Source organism: Brachionichthys hirsutus, chromosome 4 (genome assembly GCF_040956055.1).
Source record: "Brachionichthys hirsutus isolate HB-005 chromosome 4, CSIRO-AGI_Bhir_v1, whole genome shotgun sequence".
NCBI lineage: Eukaryota > Metazoa > Chordata > Actinopteri > Lophiiformes > Brachionichthyidae > Brachionichthys > Brachionichthys hirsutus.
Window position 1 is genome coordinate 14,523,392 of NC_090900.1, and position 21,264 is coordinate 14,544,655.

At 48.9% G+C, this 21,264-nt stretch overlaps 2 protein-coding genes across 2 annotated transcripts; one reads left to right on the forward strand and one right to left on the reverse strand.

Moving 5' to 3' along the window:
• Positions 1–9: 9 nt before the first annotated feature.
• mrpl41 (mitochondrial ribosomal protein L41) lies at positions 10–907 on the reverse strand. The gene is made up of 2 exons (XM_068738324.1): positions 827–907; positions 10–587 (listed from the first exon to the last, which is right to left on the reverse strand). Exon 2 carries the CDS (start codon positions 567–569, stop codon positions 162–164), a length of 408 nt encoding a protein of 135 aa, XP_068594425.1. The 5' UTR covers positions 570–587; positions 827–907; the 3' UTR covers positions 10–161.
• A 2,358-nt stretch (positions 908–3,265) lies between these two features.
• pnpla7b (patatin-like phospholipase domain containing 7b) lies at positions 3,266–20,524 on the forward strand. The gene is made up of 32 exons (XM_068760924.1): positions 3,266–3,347; positions 5,207–5,286; positions 5,742–5,836; positions 6,992–7,132; positions 7,598–7,757; positions 7,849–7,929; positions 8,283–8,411; positions 8,578–8,658; positions 8,775–8,880; positions 8,959–9,042; positions 10,046–10,125; positions 10,264–10,413; positions 10,609–10,686; positions 12,153–12,358; positions 12,436–12,567; positions 12,704–12,827; positions 13,396–13,585; positions 13,670–13,819; positions 13,938–14,001; positions 15,152–15,320; positions 15,743–15,925; positions 16,042–16,160; positions 16,484–16,640; positions 16,733–16,849; positions 16,947–17,016; positions 17,239–17,355; positions 18,578–18,726; positions 18,879–19,031; positions 19,111–19,251; positions 19,601–19,685; positions 20,133–20,263; positions 20,340–20,524. The coding sequence occupies exons 1-32, from the start codon at positions 3,266–3,268 to the stop codon at positions 20,343–20,345; spliced, it is 3,810 nt and encodes a 1,269-aa protein (XP_068617025.1). The 3' UTR covers positions 20,346–20,524.
• The last annotated feature ends 740 nt before the right edge of the window (positions 20,525–21,264 follow it).

Here is a 21,264-nt window from a genome sequence, read left to right on the forward strand (position 1 = left end):
GAATTACACTTTGATCAATAAAGTTCATTTATTTTGAATGTTGTGTTTAAACGACTTGGCTAACACAGACTAACTGATCGCGCATTGATGAGCGCAGTTTAAGGAACACAACTTGCGGTGCTTTGAGACCAAACGTGACTCAGCAGTTTAGCAGACGCCTCTCAGCGCACGTAGCTCTTGGGATAGAGCTTGAAGAGCTTCCCGTCCTGCGTGGGCTCGAACCCGTAGCGCTCCAGCTGCTCCGTGCTGAACTTGCCCTCTTCGCAGTCCTTCCTGATCTGGGGGGCCACGGCCTCGGCGAACAGGGTCTGCGCCGTCTGGGGCCGCGCCGATCCTCCCGGGGCTCGATAGGACACGTAGGCTTTGAGTTTGAACCCCTGCAGGTCGGGCACCACGAACTCCGGGATCATTGCCCGCACGGCCACGAACTTCCCGCTGGGGAGGTGCGTCCCCGCGGGCCGCGCGCCGCGGCCTTTGTTGTGCGACCTGGATCCGCGCTTGCTGGTGAACTCAGACATCCGGTCAGCTCCTCTGGTCAGCCCCCTCAGCAGGGTGGACAGCACCCCCATGGCGCCTCGGAGGGCGACCTGCAGGGGGGGGCAATACGTGATCAATCAACGTTCCGGTGAGTCCGACCGAGCCACCGTCCGAACTGCTGAGACGAGTCGCGCTATTTGTTCATAGCGTGTCGAGCTAACCGCGTCGCAAACACGTTTAGGTGCTTCCTGAAAACGCGCTTATTGATTATACTCGATATCGGAGATACCGCGTACGTTTTAAAACACCGAAACATTCAAATGTAGTATAAATACTCCGGAATTCTCACCTTGAATCCGGCGTCAGGATCTCCACAAGCTTCCTGGGTTCACAAGGTTGTGCTCAGTGATTGGCTAACAGGCGGAAGCCTCCAACCAATCAGCATGTGGCATTACTCGCGGCGTGGGAGCGGAAGCGTGGCTTCATATCACCGATAATTTACCCTTCAAAATAAAAGCTTCAAATTCACTGTCAAATGTCTAAAATATAAAATTAAATGTTTTTCTCCAGAAGATCGTCTGAATTATGTAGACACGTTAAAGCGCATTCTAGTTCTGCCCCCTTCAATAGGGGCATCATCATATCGGACTCTCTGCTCGTTGTGGTCAGGACGACTTTTATTTTGATAGCCGCAGCAGGACAGGCCACCCGGATTGTTCCCAGTCTTTACTTTGCGTCATTCTGTGACTTTCAGCTCTGCGCTGAACTTTTGGCGCATGAAGGGTACGTTGGAAATGTTTTCAGGGTCTTCAGTCTGGAACTGGAGGCTGTTTGCTTTATTCTAGGCTGTTTCCAATCGGTTATCGGTTTGATTGATCCTCTGATTGGACACCGAAAATTAATCTGTTGATATTAATTTAGCCAGTTCTTACGTTTGATACGACATACGGGCTCTTCCCGTTCTATTTCCAGCGGCGACGACATTAACATATTAAAGTAAGCAGTCATTTTAATTTGCTGAATTAACAAACGCGACTAAAGTTCTGGTGAAATAAAAAATAAACCGGGAATAGAAAGCTATTTATTCCGTGAGTTAAAATGTCTGTTGGTCTCTCAGCGTGGATTTCATGACGAGTTTTTTATTATTTTTATTTGTATTGTTAAATTTGTATTGTTAATTGTCGATGATTTATGTACTAAGGACTTTCAACGGAAACAAGACCGTAAGGGCTTTTTAGAAATGCTCCTCTTAGACAGGATGTTTGACTTTATTTGTACTGTAATACATGCTACTGTGTGACTGTACTTGTACTCTAACATTCTATCTAATACATATATTCATCATCAATATATTCATCATCAGTTCAGTCGGGAAGCGTCATGAAGGTTTTAACGCTGAGAGACCAGATCTGAGACCAGATCTACCCCTGAGACCAGATCTACCCCTGAGACCTCCTACCTGATACTACAACTACCCCAGGCGTGTCCGGTTACTGCGACTAATGGCTGCATGTAAAGCTTCATTAAACCACGGCTTTACTTTGATGCTTATATTAATCATTAATCACTAATCATTAATCATTAATCATTTCTTTCGTTCTCAGAGGTCGGCTGCTTCCAGCAGACATGGAGAACGATGAAGAGGACGGATGCAGTTTATTTCCAGTATGTCATTTCTCCACGCCGCTCCTCGCTCTTTGTCAGAATGTTCATGTAACACTTATAATAATAATAATAATAATATGCTTCTTGGTTGTTATTATAATAATAACATGGATTGCACAGACTTTGCTTTATCTTTTTATTAGTTATCAGTCTGGAGGCCTGTGTTGAGTTGAACAGAAGATTTCCGTTGGAAGCAGGAATACTAAATACACCTTTTAGGGGGACAGAAACGGAGATAGTCATCACGACTCTCTCCGGATCAAACCCCCCCTCCTTTTTTTTGTCCACCTATGTTGCACGTATTAATTGCTTTAGTAATTTATTGTAATTTATGTAAGTTATTTATTGTCATTTTGCATCAGTGGTGTAATTTATTTTAGATTAATTGTTAGTTTGCACTGGCGGTGTAATAACATTTTATTTTTGTTTTTCTAATGTTACGTTGCATCAATTGCGTAATTTAATATTGGTTTTATTTTTATTTGTATTGTTATTTGTGGATGATTTATGTACGAAGGACTTTCAACGGAAACAAGCCCGCAAGGGCTTTTTTGAAATGCTCCTCTTAGACAGGATGTTTGACGTTATTTGTACTGTAATACATGCTACTGTGTGACTGTACTTGTACTCTAACATTCTATCTAATAAATATATTCATCATCATCATTAGCCGGTCGTGGCGGCTGAACGCCCTCTGGAGGACCAGAGAGGCGTTGAATCATGGGGAGCCTGCAGCAGCCATTAGCGGCAGCGTTCTCTGATACTTGATGATGATGATATTAGATAGAATGTTAGAGCAGTACAAGTACAGTCAAACACCCTAAGAGGAGCCTGGTCCGGAGTGTCCCTCAGGACCAGGCTCTGGGTCTGCCCACATTGTTGGAAGGAAGTGATGGCTTCCAGTGGACTTTAGGATACTGGGGCCACATAAATCAGAATCAGAATACTTTATTGGTCCCAGAGGCAGATTGATCAGCAGCGACTGTGTCTGTAAATCCGGTCTCCCGGAGCACAAACGGGTGGACGGGCCGAAGAGGCGGTTCTGATATGACAGATGTGTTCTACACACGACTGGATCCTTCAAACGCTTGTAACGGTCTCTCTGCTCCTCTTCCAGTGGGCCATGGTGCCGATCGGACTTCTGACGGTTCTGTCCGTCACCGGAGTCGTCCTGTTCCTCCTTTACAGAAGATACAAGCTCTCAAGTGAGTGCCCGGAACGTTCTGGACTGTTCAAGCACGCATTTATCTTCAGATTCGTTTTCATCCAGATCCTTCCTGCAGTGTTTCCATAGTCCTGCTGACAGACAGACAGACGGATGCCATTCAAAAACATAATCCCCTTGGTGGAGGTATTGAATTAAAAAAGCTAAAACAGGAAGGACTAGTTTAGCAGTGGAGAGCACAAACCTCCGCCAAGCTGCTCATTCCCCTCTGAAGTGGATTCACAGCAAAACGTATCGTCTTATTTTTATTTAGTTTACATTTTTAGATTCAATGAACGTAAAGCTTTAGCGATTGAATTCACAATGATGTCATTCGTTTATGGTCAATAATCAAGCGAGATATTGAGCTACACATTTTTGACTGCAATGTTACTGAAAGATTCAAACTGATCCAGAATCCGGGATCTCTTCTGGATCATCGCCGAAATGCAATCGGCTGTTCCCGGTGACGTGAAAATGTCTTCAAGATCCGTCAGTAACATTTTGAGTTATGTTGCTAAGAGACAGGCAGAAAGGTAGGGAGCAGGTTCTCCCCGTGTCCACGTGGGTTTTCTCCGGGTTCCCCGGTTCCCTCCAGTGACGTGCAGTCACTGGAGGGAATATAAAATCATATAAAAATCATGTATTTGTATTATTAAAAATAATATAAAAATAATATAATATATAATATAATATCGGTGATATTATATTATATATTTTATGATTTTTTCATTTTTAATAATACAATTAGTGCGTCACGTGTTCTTGTGCTCAGCGGCATTAAAATACTGCAGAATGAGGCCATGTGTAATACAGCCTCCAGCCCATAGGAGACCCGTGAGTGATTCAGCACTCATCAGCTGATCCGCTCGTTCGAGACGGGCTTGTAAACACGGAAGCGCTGGCTGTCTGGATGTCTGGACGTCAAGCAAGAACCCGTGTTTTCTGCTTTTCTTGCCTTCTTTTCTCAACTTCTGACGATGTCTGGACTCGGATGGGATATTGCGACATGAAGAATTTACCGAGAAGCCTCCAAACAGGAGCAGCGACCGCGCGTATTCATGGTCCAATTGCGGGACCGATTCGAGCAGAACCGCGGCGGACTGGGCCTGACAGAGAGTCCATTAGATGGGAACGAGTGTTCTGTAACGTTCTGGAGAACATAAGCTGTCAAATGAAGCCCAGCTTTTCCTCCATCGCTGGCATATCTCTGCCGTTCCGTTCCGTTCTCTCTCTCTCTCTCTCTCTCCGCAGCCCCAGCAGGACAGGGACACGCCCCCTCACCCACACACAGACGCGTCTCAGAACATGTGTTTAACAGTTAAACATCAGTTAAACTTTAACTGATCAACACACACGCACCCACACACATCCAACGCTGCACGCACACTGATACGCAGGGTTGAATAATTTTATTAAATCTCTTGTAAATACGCAGATTATGTGTGGTCTCCCCTTTTTGTCATAAACTGATGAGCCAGGTTTGTGACAATATGTAAAAAATTCCAGTACAAATTTTTAAACAAAACACGTTAAATGTTGCCAATCAAATGATGAACAAGCTGTAGGTTCATTTATTTGTAAATCTGACTCTGCCTCACCAGACATGAACCTCACCGCACGTCACTGGTTCCCTCCCACCCCCGAAAACATAAAATGTATGTGAATTCATCACTCCAAATTGTCCGTAGTGCGTAAAATAGCTACGTTATTTTGTTACTCTTGGATTTGAAGCCCTTCAAACCCGGATGGATTCCTCCAGGCAGGATTCATAGCGTAGAACCGCTCGGCGCTGGAAGGAGCGGAAACGGTCCGTTGGGCGGCTTGGAACAGGTCTAACGGCGTCTTGTGGCGTTGCAGAGGGAGACGCCGGCATTCCCCGCTATCGCTTCAGGAAGAGGGACAAGGTGATGTTCTACGGGCGGAAGATCATGAGAAAGGTCAGTGGAGGACGAGGCCAAATCCTTTCATGTAATGACTTTTACATGTCATTTATTTGAGCTCACACAAACACTCCATCCATCTGTTCCTGGCTCCGCCCCTCTGGCAAATTGTAGAACCCATTGTGGCCCGCGAGTCAAAGAAGGTTGCCGACCCCTGGATTAGATGATGCTCCACACTCGGCCGTTAATAATCACGCGGCGTTTCCTGGCGCCCTCGTAATGTGCCGTTGAACGAACCGGGAGTTGGACGTGCACGTTCGACCGCGCCCTTCTCTAGACCTCATGTAGTGGAGCTAGATCATTCATACGCCTGCTTCTTGGGCAGACCTTCAGACCTAGCGGTAGCGGTAGCCGCTGCCTGTCTTTGTGGGGGGGGGGTTGCGCTTTGAGTGACTCCTTTTATAGTGTTTTGGTAATATTTTTAACTACAAACCGTGTCTTTCCTGTCGCAGGTTCAAACGTTGTCCTCGGCCCCCGTCTCTAATTCAGACTCCTCTCACCGGCAGAGAGCAAGGAAGAGGACCAAAGTCCTGTCTCTAGCTCGCAAGTAAGTCCAGCAGAACCAGCCAGAACCAAGCGTAGAGTCCGCTGTACGGGCTGCTGGTTGCATTCATTACGTGCTAGAGCAGTAAAGCCTTTAACATTGTACTAAATATTTAGGGACGTTTCTAATATAAAATCATAAAAAGGTATCAGAATAATTACATGTTATTTATTATGTAATCACAGACGTTTGTCTGTCTGTTAGCGGAATAACTCAAATAGTTCTGGACGGATCTTGATGAAATGTTGGGAATGCTACCAGGAACAGATTATTAAAGTTTGGGGATGATCCAGATTAGATCCTGGATTCCGGATCAGTTTGAATCTTTCAGTAACGTTGCAGTCAATGGAGCTTAAAAATGTGTTCCTCAATATCTCAGTTGATTATTGACCAATATTTATGTAATTGGTAACAGTCATGTAAGGTGGGGGGGGGGGGGGGTCTCTATCTCACCAACGCATTTTCATCTGGATCTGATCCAGAATGAGGTCAGGAAAAATATGAAATGTTAGCATTCATAAATCAGTTAAAACTAAACTCTGATTCACAAGACACCAAGAACAATCTAAAACCTTTTGGTGCTGATCCAGATCACCATGTGGACGGTGTAGATCCAGATAGGAGGGGAACGAGCTGCTTGGGGGAGGTCTGTGCGCTCTGAGTGCGTTTCTAGTAATAGAATGTGTTTTAATTATGTTTAATGAGAAAAAAAACCTTCATTCACGTGCAGACTGAGTAATTGATTCAAGTCAATTTAATTTGTTTAGCAAGAGGTTATGTGAAGGTACTGTAGAATAAAAACAAAGTTAATAAAGTTGTTCTTCGTTGTAAGTGGATCTATATCTTTCTTTTTAGTTTCCCTTCATGTTAATAAGGAAATAATATGCATAGGAGTATTTGGAAGGATTTTATATACACATTGTACTATTTATAGTCCTGTTGGAGGGCAGGGGGCGCAAAACGTTTCCTTCTGTCTAGGGGGGGTTTAACAGAAAACAATTGAGAAGCACCGTATTACAAGTAAAATTTAGATGTCACTCGATTATTGACCAGTTTTTGTGTCGATACTGTGAAATGAGCTTATTATTATGGGAGTTTTGCTCACTAGATTAGTCACTTTTAGCACTGACGTTTATGCGTTCCATGTGTTCTGATTAGAATCCTGCGCATACGGAGGGAGCCCCCCACCCTGCAGCCCAAGGAGCCCCCTCCCAGTCTGCTGGAGGCGGACCTGACTGAGTTTGATGTGCAGAACTCCCGTCTGCCCTCTGAGGTTCTATACATGCTGAAAAACGTCCGGTCAGTGTTTCCTAGTGAAAAGCATCATTTTCATTTAAAGTGCATCCTCCTGTCGGACGACGCAGCCTTTAATCATCCTGTTGATGCGGGGGCTGTGGTTCAGGATTTAAGAGGGGCCGGTCAGTGGTTCAATCCTGTGCCGTCTGTATGTCCAAGTGCCTTTGAGCAAGATAGTTTGGCTCAATTTTGCTCTCGGGAACGAGAACAAATGTCCCTTTCGTCTCTACTTTTTGATGTAATTCACCAAACTGAATTCTTAAATCAAACTTTCTCATGAACACGCAAGATGAACGGAAGCCCCAAAAGGTGTCCATGTCATAAATGGCTGACTCAATTTGTGGATTTATTTATTTAGCATTTCGGCCATTCGGTGCTGCTGTTGGGTTGCTATGGTGATGTCTCCGGTGCTATTCTGGCGTACCTTGTTCATCTGTATTCGGCGACTATTGTGTGTGTTGCTACCAGAGTCCTGGGCCACTTTGAGAAGCCGCTGTTCCTGGAGCTGTGTCGCCACATGCTGCTCGTTCACCTGCAGCAGGGGGAGGGGCTCTTCCGACCGGGGGACCCCGACGACAGCATCTACGTGGTTCAGCACGGCCGCCTGGAGTTGTGCATCCGTGAGCACGTACGGCAGCGAGGCTGAGCGCGACGCCCTCCGTTTGTGCTTCGACGTGTCGGCTCTTCTGCTCTAACGTTCCGATGTTTTCATCCTGCAGGACGGCACAGAGGCCGTTGTGAAGGAAGTCCTCCCGGGAGACAGTGTCCACAGTTTGCTCAGTCTCCTGGACATCATCACTGTACGTCTTCACCCTCACGTCGCCTGCAGACTCTCTCGTTATACCTGTAACATCACGCAGAGCCTTAAACGCACCCTGTTGAGGTGAAACAAGACTCAGTCCATATGTGGGCTTGAACCCAGGACCTTCCTGGGTTCCGATGACACAGAAGTTACAAATGTCCCCCCTAGTCTTCAGTCTTCAACTCAAAGTGGCCCCAAGCGATGCAGCCTGCACCAATCAGGAAGCTGCACACAGTTAGTTGTGTTTGCACTCGGATGGAGGTGGTGGGGGCTTTCAAACGGCATCATCGCGTCATTCGTGCACGTTATACGACAGCTGAGCCGACGCACGGTCTGCGTTCTGTGTTCCAGGGCCACCCAGCGCCGTACAAAACGGTGTCTGCCAGAGCTGCGGCTCCGTCCACCGTCCTGCGTCTTCCGGCTGCTGCCTTCCAGTCGGTGTTTGAGAAGTATCCGGAAACTCTGGTCCGCGTCGTCCAGGTACGCCCCGAGAAGGAGGCGCGTTTCACTCGTCAGGCGGCCGACGGCCGCCGCTCGTAACCTCTGGAAGCGATGAAGACGGGGAGGACGTATCAGAGGCTGATGAATGTCCAGACCAGAGGCCAGATTGTCCTCATCTTGTCCTGTTCCCACTAATCATCTGCAGATAATAATGGTGCGTCTCCAGAGAGTCACGTTCCTTGCCTTACACAACTACCTCGGCCTCACAACTGAGCTCTTCAACCCGGTAGGTTTTGGGGTTTTCGCTTATTTAACCAGGTTACTTGGTCTGAGGACAGTAATTCTACCTGAGTACTTGGCGACGGGCGAATTGTATGAACTACTGACTCTTGTGTGTGACAGGAGAGACAAGGCATCTCCTTGGTGTCGTTGGCCCGCGCCTTGGGCGAGGCTCCTCCTCACAAAGGTCTCCGCAGGAAACCGTCCCTCCCTAATGACCCGGCCTCAGGTAAAGGTGAGGCCCATTCACAGTTCAAGCTTCCTGGAGTGTGAATGTAGTGATTTATTCTGAACTTTCTGTTTTCAGCTAACAGAGCTTTGGAAAAGTCTGACATGCCCATACATAGATACAGGAAACCTCGCTCTCTCTCCACCCCGGTGGCTGTTACAGGTACAACACACACACACACTTAGTGTCGTTGGTGTTTCTATATATGTGATGATGATGATGAATATATTTATTAGATAGAATGTTAGAGTACAAGTACAGTCACACAGTAGCATGTATTACAGTACAAGTACAGTCACACATCCTGTCTAAGAGGAGCATTTCTAAAAAGCTCTTGCGGTCTTGTTTCCGTTGAAAGTCCTTCGTACATAAATCATCGAAATTTAACAATACAAATAAAACTAATATTAAATTACTCAATTGATGCAGAATAACATTAGAAAACTAAAAATAATTTTACACCACAGATGCAGACTAACAATAAATTTAAAATAAATCACACCACAGATGCTAAATGACAATGAATGACAATAAGTTACAATAATGTCCCGGTCAGGGCAACAATGTGCCCACAGCTGAGGCGATGGAGACTGCTAAGCAAAGGCTCACAGCCCGATCCACCCCCCCTAAAGAGGTACACAAGAGAGGTAGAGGCCAGGAGACACATGGAAACATGATGTTCTCCACCAATCCAGCGAAGGTCTACTCTGTGGAAGGGTAGCGAGATCACAGCGGACCCACCCAGGGCTGAGCCCGAACCGTCCTGGAAGAGTGTCTGGGGGAGAGAGGCAACGCACGACACTAGCGCCCAATGGAGCGTAGCAACCAGACCCAGCAGATAAGAGATAGCAGCACAAATGAATCAGCTGCTAGAGCCGGGACCCCCCCCCCCCCAGAGTGGCTAACCCAGGGGTGGACAGTCCTCGTCATGAAGGACCCCCACAAGGGAACAACACCGGCCTGTAACCTGCCTCAGCAGCACGGTGAAGCTCCTATCAGGCATCATAGCAGCTAGAATCAGCATGGGGGGGTGGACGCACACACACACACACACACACACACACACACACACACACACCTACACACGCGTGTATTTTTACCACTAGTGCCAGATTTTGCTCACATCAAGCCGTTCTGTTTAACACAATGACTTCTCGTGTTCCAGATGACATGCTGCTTGACCTCCGCAGCCTCCGTGAGCGGACAGAGGCCAGAGAGGAGGCGGGGCCTCGTAGTCCCGTGAAGGTACCTGGACGGGAGTCTTCTCTCTCGCTGTTCTGGACCAGATTAAAAGAGATGCTTTGTGCTAATCTGGGATGTCAGGCCTTGTTTAACAACTCTCCCCCTCTCTCTCTCTCTCTCTCTCTCTCTCCCTCTCCTCAGTCCATTCTGAAGAAGAGGGTGACATTGGTGCGCACACCGTCGGCTGTTTTTCACTATAGTGATCCTGCAGCAGGGAACATCCACAGTAATAAAATTCACACCATTTTCCAAGCTGCAAAGAAGGATCTGTTGCAGGTCATTCAGCTGCAGGTAGTGTCAACCACAATGACTATCTTTACGCGTGTAAAAGCATGAAATAAAAGTGTTTTAGCAAAAATAATCTTTATACAACCTTCTTTCAAAAGGTCTTCTTTTTTTGTGCTTGCAAAATGCAAACGCTTGTCTGATGGTCAGATTTTGGGGGGAAGTATAATCAGACGGACCTTTTGCTTTGTAAATGATCAGGACTCCAGCCTGCTGGAGGGGAGGGTGGAACTTCGCCAGGTCAAAGCCGGCTCAGTTCTGGCGCGCCAGGGAGACCAGGTCAGTCGGAGCCTCCCAATGTGGAGCAGACAGATTGCTGAAGCGTGTTTCTCCGACAAACTGGGACCAGTTCATGGATCTTCAGCCGGGCTGCAGCAGTCAGCTGCTCGGTGCCCGAGTGAGTGCATGAACCATTTATGAGGTTCGGCTTTTAAACAGGAAGCGCAGGAAACAATTTAACTCATTCCAACGCTTGTAACCCAGAAAAGAAAAGAGCAAACGCAGATCGAGTAACGAGACAATAAAGAAACGGTGCAATAAAGGTCAAAGAGAGACGAGTAACAATAGATCAAATATGCATATTAAAGGAATGAGAACAAACGCAATGTGCAAAATGAAATGAGAATGAAGGAAGACGACCTGTGTTACACAGAAAGTCACCGTTTTCCCACTCGATTTATTGGTCCGGTAAATGTTTGACAATGAAAGACGAAGGGCGTCTAAGTCTCCTCTGATTGGAGTAGAGCGTCTTTTCCCAGGATTCATGGGGACCGTCGTGTCCTTATCCAGCCTCCTGTGAGAACAGGGCTGGATTAACCCTAACTCCGCCTCCGTGCCCCCTGACCGGCCAGCTGTTGTGTGTTCTAACCCTAACTCCTCCTCCGTGCCCCCTGACCGGCCAGCTGTTGTGTGTTCTAACCCTAACTCCTCCTCCGTGCCCCCTGACCGGCCAGCTGTTGTGTGTTCTAACCCTAACTCCGCCTCCGTGCCCCCTGACAGACCAGCTGTTGTGTGTTCTAACCCTAACTCCTCCTCCGTGCCCCCTGACAGGCCAGCTGTTGTGTGTTCTAACCCTAACTCCGCCTCCGTGCCCCCTGACAGACCAGCTGTTGTGTGTTCTAACCCTAACTCCGCCTCCGTGCCCCCTGACAGACCAGCTGTTGTGTGTTCTAACCCTAACTCCTCCGTGCCCCCTGACAGACCAGCTGTTGTGTGTTCTAACCCTAACTCCTCCGTGCCCCCTGACAGACCAGCTGTTGTGTGTTCTAACCCTAACTCCTCCGTGCCCCCTGACAGACCAGCTGTTGTGTGTTCTAACCCTAACTCCTCCGTGCCCCCTGACAGACCAGCTGTTGTGTGTTCTAACCCTAACTCCTCCGTGCCCCCTGACCGGCCAGCTGTTGTGTGTTCTAACCCTAACTCCGCCTCCGTGCCCCCTGACAGAACAGCTGTTGGGTGTTCTAACCCTAACTCCTCCTCCGTGCCCCCTGACCGGCCAGCTGTTGTGTGTTCTAACCCTAACTCCTCCTCCGTGCCCCCTGACAGACCAGCTGTTGTGTGTTCTAACCCTAACTCCGCCTCCGTGCCCCCTGACCGGCCAGCTGTTGTGTGTTCTAACCCTAACTCCTCCTCCGTGCCCCCTGACCGGCCAGCTGTTGTGTGTTCTAACCCTAACTCCTCCTCCGTGCCCCCTGACCGGCCAGCTGTTGTGTGTTCTAACCCCTTTGGGCTCTGATCCCTTCCAGGATGTGAGTGTGCTGTTCGTCGTCTCCGGGCTCCTCCACGTTCAGCAGCGTATGATCGACCGTGAGGAGGACACGCTGCTGTTTGTCACCCACCCGGGGGAGCTGGTCGGACACCTGGCGGTCCTCACAGGGGAGCCGCTCATCTTCACTTTCCGAGCACAGAGAGACTGCGCCTTCCTCGCCATTACTAAAACCCACTTCTATGAGTAGGATCCAAACGTTCAGCGCGTCCTCTTCTCAGCAGACGGCGCGGATGCCAGCCTCCGTGTTTCCATGTGTGCAGGATAATGCGCCAGGAGCCCAGGGTGGTGCTGAATGTAGCGCACACCGTGGTGAAGCGGGTGTCTCCGTTTGTCAGGCAGATCGACTTCGCCCTGGACTGGATGGCTGTGGAGGCCGGCCACGCCGTCTACAGGTACTCAGTTCGGGCAGCCAATGAGCGGCTTCCATTGGCGTTTATGCAGCTAAGCCCCTCCCATAACCGCGTATATGAGAAACCAGAATGTGAATTCATCTCACTGTGTTTAAACGCGTAACGCTGCTGTTCCTAGACAGGGGGACAAGTCGGATAGCACCTTCATCGTTCTCAGTGGCCGACTGCGCTCCGTCATTGCAAAGGATGATGGGAAGAAGGCGCTGGCTGGAGAGTATGGCCGCGGAGATCTGATCGGTGTGGTGAGTAGCCAATAGTCCAGGGGTCGGTAACCTTTACGACTCAAAGAGCCATTTAGAGCCATTTTCCACAGAAGAGAAAACACGGGGAGCCACAAAATCCTTTTGACATTTAAAAGGAAGACAACGCTGCATCTTTTCATCATCGTTTTTTATTTATTTTCTAAAGCCACAGGGAGCCGCAGCAGAGGGATGAAAGAGCCACATGTGGCTCCGGAGCCGCGGGTTGCTGACCCATGCAATAGTCAAACAATCGTGCACGTCTGTTAACATCTACTAATGGGCCAATCATCTTGAAAGGGGAGGCGGTCTGCTGGCATTACTTCTCCATGGCAGACATTTATTACAATCCAACATCCGTTCTTATCCGACACATGCCCCAACCTTCATGGAAATAGGTTCTATTGTTTTTAGGTAAATGGGGGACATGCAAGAAGACATTAGAACCTTTCTACACCAACTAGGACCAGCGACATCCTCTCAGATCCCTGAGAAAAGGCTCCGCCCCACCCCGGCCGATTTACCTCCTCGGTAAAGACATTTTTAAACGCCCGTCTTGTGGCTTGTCCAGGTTGAGGCTCTGACCCGCATGAACAGAGCCACCACAGTTCACGCTGTCCGGGACTCTGAGCTGGCCAAGCTGCCCGAAGGAGCGCTGAATTCCATCAAGAGGAGGTATCCTCAGGTCGTCACCAGACTGATCCATCTGCTGGGCCAGAAGATCCTGGGCAGCATGCAGCAGGTCCACGGGCCGCTAGCCGGTCGGTGCGCCGCGCATGTGCTGGCTCTCATTTGCATGACGGTGAGACTGTTCTGAAGTATTGATCCAGTCGTCTGCCCTGCAGCTCGGAGTCTGGCTCTACACCCCCCCACCAGTAAGTGGGATAGTGGGAATCCCGCCTCCAACCTGTCCACTGTGACCATCCTGCCTGCGTCTGAGGACGTCCCCCTCACCGCATTCGCTCTGGAGCTGCATCACGCACTGAGCGGCATAGGTGCACGCGCACACACACACACGCACGCACACACACACTTTAGCAGGATTTAGATCCAACAACATGAAGCACTGAGCTACGCTCTCCTGAACAGCAGTATCGTATGTTTGTTTGTCAGGCCCCGCCCTCCTCCTGACCAGTGACATCATCAAACAACGACTCGGCTCTGCTGCCCTGGACAGGTGAGAAACGGACATGAACCAAAAACAATCATTACCAACCGGTTTGAACTAAAACAAGAATGAAAAGCATTTCCTTTCACTTTGATGTCACCAAATAGTAATCACGTGATGCAGCTGCCATGCCTGCTGTCGACCACACCAGCCTGTGGGGGGCGGTGTTTCGGCCCGGGGTGGTTTTATTTTGGGTGTGGAACGAGTCCGCCGGAAGTTAGAGGTTCGAGGAAAGCGCCCGCTGTGTGCTGCTCTCCGGCCCCGGTTCCCAAACCTTTATGTTTACACGCCAAGCCACCGGCCTTCTGATCGATTAGTTTAATTCAGTGATCAATAAGAAAAAACAATTTAAGATCCCTTTGAATTAATAAAAAGAGCACGTTTATTCACGGTCAATAGCACACAAAATGTACTCTCAACAAATGGCTAATTAGAAACAGGAAAATATATTTTTTTACATCTAAAATAGAAAAGTAAAAACACTTGATGAAGAATCCTCTGACATTCAACAACATCATCCTCCTTAATATCGGCCTGCGCCCTCGCAGGGGTGTCGTCACAGGCGGCCGGACCACTGTCCGGACCACTGTCTTTCTGCCAGTGAACCATTCTCAGCTCATAAAAATGTCACATTGGGTGTCAAAGGTCACAGCAGGATGCTATAAAGCAGCTGAGCAATGCCGTGTTTATAAAACCACACTTTAAGAAAAGCAGACGTCTGGTTCGGCCATCGGCTGCGAGGGGTCTGTTTTATTTTGGACACAAATATTCTGAGTAAATATCAGGAAATATTTACACTTTCTGTAAAGCAATGCATGAGTACATGAATTAGGCAGATTATATGCATGAATATTTGCAGATTACATTTATTATATTAGCAAATGTAAAACCACAAAATGAAAAATAGGGGGTCAAAGGGTTGCCGAGAGCTGGTCCTTATCTCCGTCATACAACACGGGTCCAGGCCTAAAACGGAGGTCAGCTGACGACCTGCATACACCGAAGGACCAGGTTCAGGAAGGTGGCGTTCTTTTCACTCATGGATGATCCCACATTGTAGAAGCTTATCCAAAATAACGTCACGGCGAGCGTGTGCTGAATTCAAGCTGAGGTAGCGTGCTGCTTCTGGTGCCCATTCAAACCTCTTTGTGCTTCGAAGCATCCATGAGTACCGTCTGTCCAGCTGGCTCGGACAGCAGGAGGACATCCATCGCATCATCCTCTATCAGTCGGACCCCCGTCTCACGCCGTGGACCCAGCGCTGCATCCGCCAGGCTGACTGCGTCATCATAGTGGGACTGGGTGACCAGGAGCCCTCTGTGGGCGAGGTGAGTGGAGACTGCTCGGGGCTCCGTTAGCAACGAGCGTCCCGTCGTGGGGCTCCGTTAGCAACGAGCGTCTCCGGAAAGCTCCCAGACAGGGGCCTCCCAGACAGGGGCCTCCCAGACAGGGGCCTCCCAGGCAGGGGCCTCCCAGGCAGGGGCCTCCTCTTCTGGGGATCCGCTCACAGCCAGAAATATGACCACGGATCTGAAGATGCAGCCACAAAGTTCTTAAGCCATTGACTAAAAGCTTTTATACTTTCAGTGCGTGACCCTAACCCTGTTAACTCCTTGAGTGCCGTTAATGGCACTGAAAGAGTTAAAATAGCCCCCACCACTGGCTTCATTATTAGCTTTATTCCTGCAGTAGCTCTCCACAAGGAGCTGAGGGGAGGCCCCCGCTTCTTCTCCCTCTTCCTCACATGCAGTTGGAGAGGATGCTGGAGGGCGGTGCGGTTCGAGCTCAGAAGCAGCTGGTGTTGCTGCACAGAGAGGACGGCCCCCCCCCCGGAGGGACGGCCGAGTGGCTGAACATGCGGAGCTGGATCTCCCGGCACCATCACCTATCCTGCCCCCGCAGAGTGTTCTCCAAGAGGAGCTTACCGAAGCTGGTACGGAACAACCGGCCGAGCCGTCCACGGGAATCTCTGGCCTTTCTCGTCAATGTGTGCGTGTGTGTGTGTGTGCGTGTGCGTGTGTGTGTGTGTGCGTGTGTCTTGGCTTTCAGAGAGAGTTGTACCAGCGGGTGTTTGAAAAATGTCCAGATCGTCATTCCGACTTCTCCCGTCTCGCCAGGGTCCTGACAGGAAACGGCATCGCCCTCGTTCTGGGCGGAGGGGGCGCCAGGTAGCAGAGTTTCACACGCAAACACACACCCGGTTAGCTGCAAGGAACGGGAACTCTGGTGGGGGGGGGGGGGGGGCTGCGTGCAGAAAGCTAGCTAACCCTAACTCTAGCTCCGCCCTCAGACGTCGCCGACACACGAACAAAAGCACAGAAAGAGCTTCGGGGGCTTTCATGTTAGCAGCAAGGATCAAAGGATCATGTGATCAGTTGCTGCAGGGCAGCATTGCAGTCAATGTGGGCGTTCCTGTAAGGCGACCGATCGATTGTAAATCTGCTGGTTATTGATCTGGCATCAGCTGTGCTGGATCTGTATCTCCTTTCAGGGGCTGCTCTCAGGTTGGCATCCTGCGGGCGCTGAATGAGGCGGGGATCCCTGTGGACATGGTGGGCGGCACCTCCATCGGGTCGCTCATGGGGGCGCTGTACGCGGAGGAGAAGAGCAGCAGCCGCACGGGGGCCCGGGCTCGGGAGTGGGCCGCGGTCCGTTTGCTTTTACTTCTCTTCTCTTCCAACGTTCCGAGAGAAGACTTTAAGAACTCTAATTCTCTTCCCTTTGAATGCTCTTTTCTCAGGATATGACCTCTTACTTCAAAAAGCTCCTGGACCTGACCTACCCCGTTACCTCCATGTTTTCCGGAGCCTCTTTCAACTCCAGCATCGGCTCCATCTTCAAAGGCAAACAGATCGAGGTGGATACGAGAGCTCTAAGAGAATAGAGTGTTTTTAATCCTGCAGGATTATCGATGGATCATCAGCCGGTTTATAATTCCACACTCTCTCCTTTAGGACCTGTGGCTGCCGTACTTCAACATCACGACAGACATCACAGCTTCCTCCATGAGGGTTCACACCGACGGTGTGGTCAGAGTTTCGTATTTTATTTTAAATATTTCAGTATTTGAACCGTAGCAAAACTGAAGCGAGTGTTTTCCTGGAGGAATGGAGAAACACAAACGCGTTCTCTGCTGGGATCCTTTATTATCTTGAACTTGGTCGTGACGTTTGACGTTCTCAGTCCGTCCCCGTCTTGCCCCCGTCTTGTCCCCGTCTTGTCCCCACGCCCGTGTGTCTCCTGCAGGCTCGCTGTGGCGGTACGTCAGGGCCAGCATGTCTCTGTCCGGCTACCTTCCGCCTCTCTGCGATCCCAAGGATGGACACTTACTCCTGGACGGCGGGTACATCAACAACCTGCCCGGTAGGCAGCGGGAGACTTAACCCTTTGTGTCCCGCGTTTGTCCTGACAGGATGCAGCAGGAATACCTTCTTATCACACAAAACTTCACTGTCCTGAAACATAAATATATTCACTATTTTGGTGGTTGGCGCTGTCGCCTGGTACCTTCTCGCTGTGAGGTGTCTGTGTGGGTTTTCTCCGGGTTCTTTGGTTCTTCCCGCCTCCAAAAACATGTAACTGAGGTGAACTGATCACTCTAAATCAGGGATCTCAAACTCGTGGCCCGGGGGCCATTTGCGGCTCGCAGGATGATCATTTGTGGCCCGCAAGGACAATATGAAAGTTTTAGGTTAATGCGGCCTGCGAGTTTTATATGAATTTTTTTATTCAATGAATGAATATCTCAAGAATGTCTGAGTTTTCAATTGTTAAAAACACTGAAAAGAAGGTAATATTTTAAAATTGTCTCGAAGCCAACACTTCAGTCCCCCATATTGTGATAATAATAATGGCCCTACATTTATTTTATCTCTATTTTTAAATTCCTTAACCATGAAAACAAACCTTTAGAAATTGGATTCACATTGATATCTTTATTAGTTTAGACGTTATTCACACTTTCAGCGATGGTGGCTTCTTCTGGATCTGGATCCAGAGCTTCTGAAGACACAATAAATCCGTTTGCCCACCACTGACTCCACAGCGTCTCGGTGAAGGCAGCAGAACCAGAACCTGCTTTGTGGAGAATAAGAGAGAATATATTATTTTACCTGGATCTGCTTCTTCAGGTATTAAAGGTAGAATAAATCCGTTGATGTACCACCATTTTTAGAAGAATCACGATAATGTCCCCGATTCGGATGATATTCGGTGGTGCGATAGAGGCCCCCACCCTACATGACTGTGTCAAATTCCATAAACATCGGTCAATAATCAACCGAGATATTGAGGAACACATGTTGAAGCTGCTGTGACTGTAAGGTGAACAAACATTTCAAAGTGATCCAGAATCCAGGATCATTTCGAGATCATCACCAGAATTTTAACATCTGTTCCTGGTACCCTTCCCAACATTTCCTGGAAGTTCCATCAAGATCAATCTGTAAATTCTGGAGTTATGTCACAAACAGACAGATAAACGGGGGTAAGAACAGACCGTCCTTGACGAAGAGGAGCAGATGGACCGGATCAATTATTAGGCGACTAAGATGAGCTGTCTTTCTTTGTGCCTTTCGGGGTCCAGCTGATGTGGCTCGGTCAATGGGGGCCAAGGTTGTGATTGCAATCGATGTTGGAAGTCAGGATGAAACGAATCTAACCAACTATGGCGACTCCCTCAATGGATGGTGGCTGCTATGGAAACGCCTCAACCCTCTTGCTCAGAAAATCAAGGTAATGTTCTGTGTACAATGTATTGTGTTAATATTCATGGGACCATTCAGCAGAAACATAAATCAATAAGAAGTACAGTGAAATGGGGAAACGGCCGCTGGTCTCGTTTCTGAGAGGATCCATGTGAATCGGTAACGATCTGCACCTTTCAGGTCCTGAACATGGCCGAGATCCAGACCCGCCTCGCTTACGTCTGCTGTACACGGCAGCTGGAGCTGGTCAAAGAGAGCGAGTACTGCGAGTACATCCGCCCCCCCATCGACCACTACGGCACTCTGGAGTTCTCCAAGTTTGACGAGATCGCTGTGAGTGTCCTCTCGCCGCTTGACCTCGCGTCGTCTCCACCAGCTGACCTTTAGCACCACGTCTTCTCCTGGGCTGCAGGAGGTCGGCTACCAGCATGGGAAGATGCTGTTCAGTGTGTGGCAGCGCAGCGGCGTGGTGGACAGCATGCTGAAGGACCGCCACCAGGAGGCCCGTCGGACCACACCGGGCCACGTGAGTGCCAACCACACCAGAGCTTCCGTGTAATTACCGGTACCTCCGCCGAGGCGGGGCTTGTGGAATCACCGGCGTTAGCGACATAGCTCAAGAATTTACAGGTGGATCTGTACCAGGAACGGTTGGTGAAATTGTGGCGATGATCCAGAAGAGATTCTGGATCACTTTGACATTGGAGCTTCAAAATGTGTTCCTCAATATTTCTGTTGATTATTGACCGGTGTTTATGGAGTCATGTAGTCATGTAGGGGGGGAGGGGGGCTTTATCGGACTGGATCCCTGCTGTCATGCCATTTTATTGTTGGAATGCTTGAATAATAACAATGATCTGCTCTAAATCGAGCGAGAATGAAGAGAGGCCTCTGTCTTACAGGTGCTCACCTGTCCAAACGCATCCTTCACGGACCTGGCAGAGATCGTGTCGAGAATCGAACCTGTCAAGACCGCCTTAATCGATGGTTAGTTACCGTGGCAACGGTGAAATAGCTAACAAACGGACCAATTATGTGTCCATACAATAAAGACACGGTCCTTCTGGAGGTTGGATGTGAAAATCAGCGATGTCATTCCAACACTCCATTTAAAAACACTGCTGTTTGAACGGGCCCTCTGGGGGGCCTGGGGGGGCCCTCTGGGGGGGCCCGGGGCCCCTCTGCCTCCACCTTCCACAGAGCTTCCAATTAACAGCTGATGGGTGGATGAAATACGAGATGATGCACACATGGAACATACAGCCCATTTTCATGAAGAAAAGTTTTTTAAAAATGGAAACCCTATACATTTGTGATTTTTAAACTCTTTATTTAAAACCTCTATTTTATATGAAAGTGTTTGTTATTTGTGTTGCTCCTCTTGATTTGGACCTACAGACGTCTCATGCTTTGTGTTCTTCTGTGTACCTTCAGAGGAACCGTCTGATGAATACCAGACCGACTACGACGAGGAGGCCGTGGAAAGCGCCTTCTCTGACTTCGAGGCATTTAATTCTGGCAGTGGACACACTGAGGGAGAGGAGACGGGGGACGCCGGCGAAGCGGTACGTCCAAACCAGCCTCATTCGCTCCTCGCTGCTTTCCCATCACCATCCTGGGATGACTTCTTCTCTTTCACAGGAATAGGAGTGACCGGAGAATGCTGCGTTCACTTGCATCATCAAAGCTGGGACTGCTTGCCGGGACGGCGGCCTCGAACGCAACGCACAGCACGATCTGGTGTCTCTGGTCAACGTTGATGATCCGGAACAAAGTCCTTCCTGTTTGGGATCATGCGTTCTAATTAAAAACACTTCTGGAACGTCCCCATTTGTAATCAAAGCAGGGCAAGTCTCAGGTTTGTTTTTACAAATCTGCTCTCATGTGAAAAGACGAAGTGTAGGTTTGGGAGGTTTCTATGTTACTCAATAATAAGGTCATTCATTCATTCATTCATTCATTCATTCATATACACATGCACTACCAGTCAAAGGTTGGGACACGCCTCATTCAATGTTTGGTCTTTATTTTGAAGACATCAAAGCTATGAAGGAATTCATTCATTGTCTGGACCGCTTCGTCTGTCGCCGACCTGGAGCCTATTCCGGCAGGGAGGGAGGCGGGGCACACCCTGGACAAGCCGCCAGTTCATCTCAGGGCCACACATACACACACCTTCGGACCATTTACTGTAACCAGGTCACCTAATTTGCACGTTTTTGTGGTGGGAGGAACCCGGAGAGAACCCGCAAACTCCTCACAGAAAGACCGCAAGTCGGATATGAACCTGCAACCTCGCTGCTGTGGCGGCTGCGCTACCCCTGCGCCACCGGGCTACAGCGAGATATATGGAATTATAAAGCAAACGAAAGCTTGAGGCGTCTCAGTCAACGAGGTCGAGCTCCATCAGAGCAAAAAGGAGGGATCTTCAGTTCTAAAGGACTGCTGGAGAGTCCAGAAAACAAAGGACTGAAACCACGGGGACAATAGGGTCACTCATCAGGGGTCTCCAGCTTGACTTTAACTCCTCTCAAACCATCCCGCTAAAACCTGGACATGACAAGGA

Coding starts and splice junctions, on each gene's coding strand:
- mrpl41 (XM_068738324.1), bottom strand. CDS start 569: ATGGGGGTGCTGTCCACCCTGCTGAGGGGGCTGACCAGAGGAGCTGAC.
- pnpla7b (XM_068760924.1), top strand. CDS start 3,266: ATGGTGCCGATCGGACTTCTGACGGTTCTGTCCGTCACCGGAGTCGTC. Junction 13,586..13,669: donor GGTCCACGGGCCGCTAGCCG/GTCGGTGCGCCG, acceptor TCTGCCCTGCAG/CTCGGAGTCTGGCTCTACAC. Junction 16,850..16,946: donor TCAAAGGCAAACAGATCGAG/GTGGATACGAGA, acceptor TCTCTCCTTTAG/GACCTGTGGCTGCCGTACTT.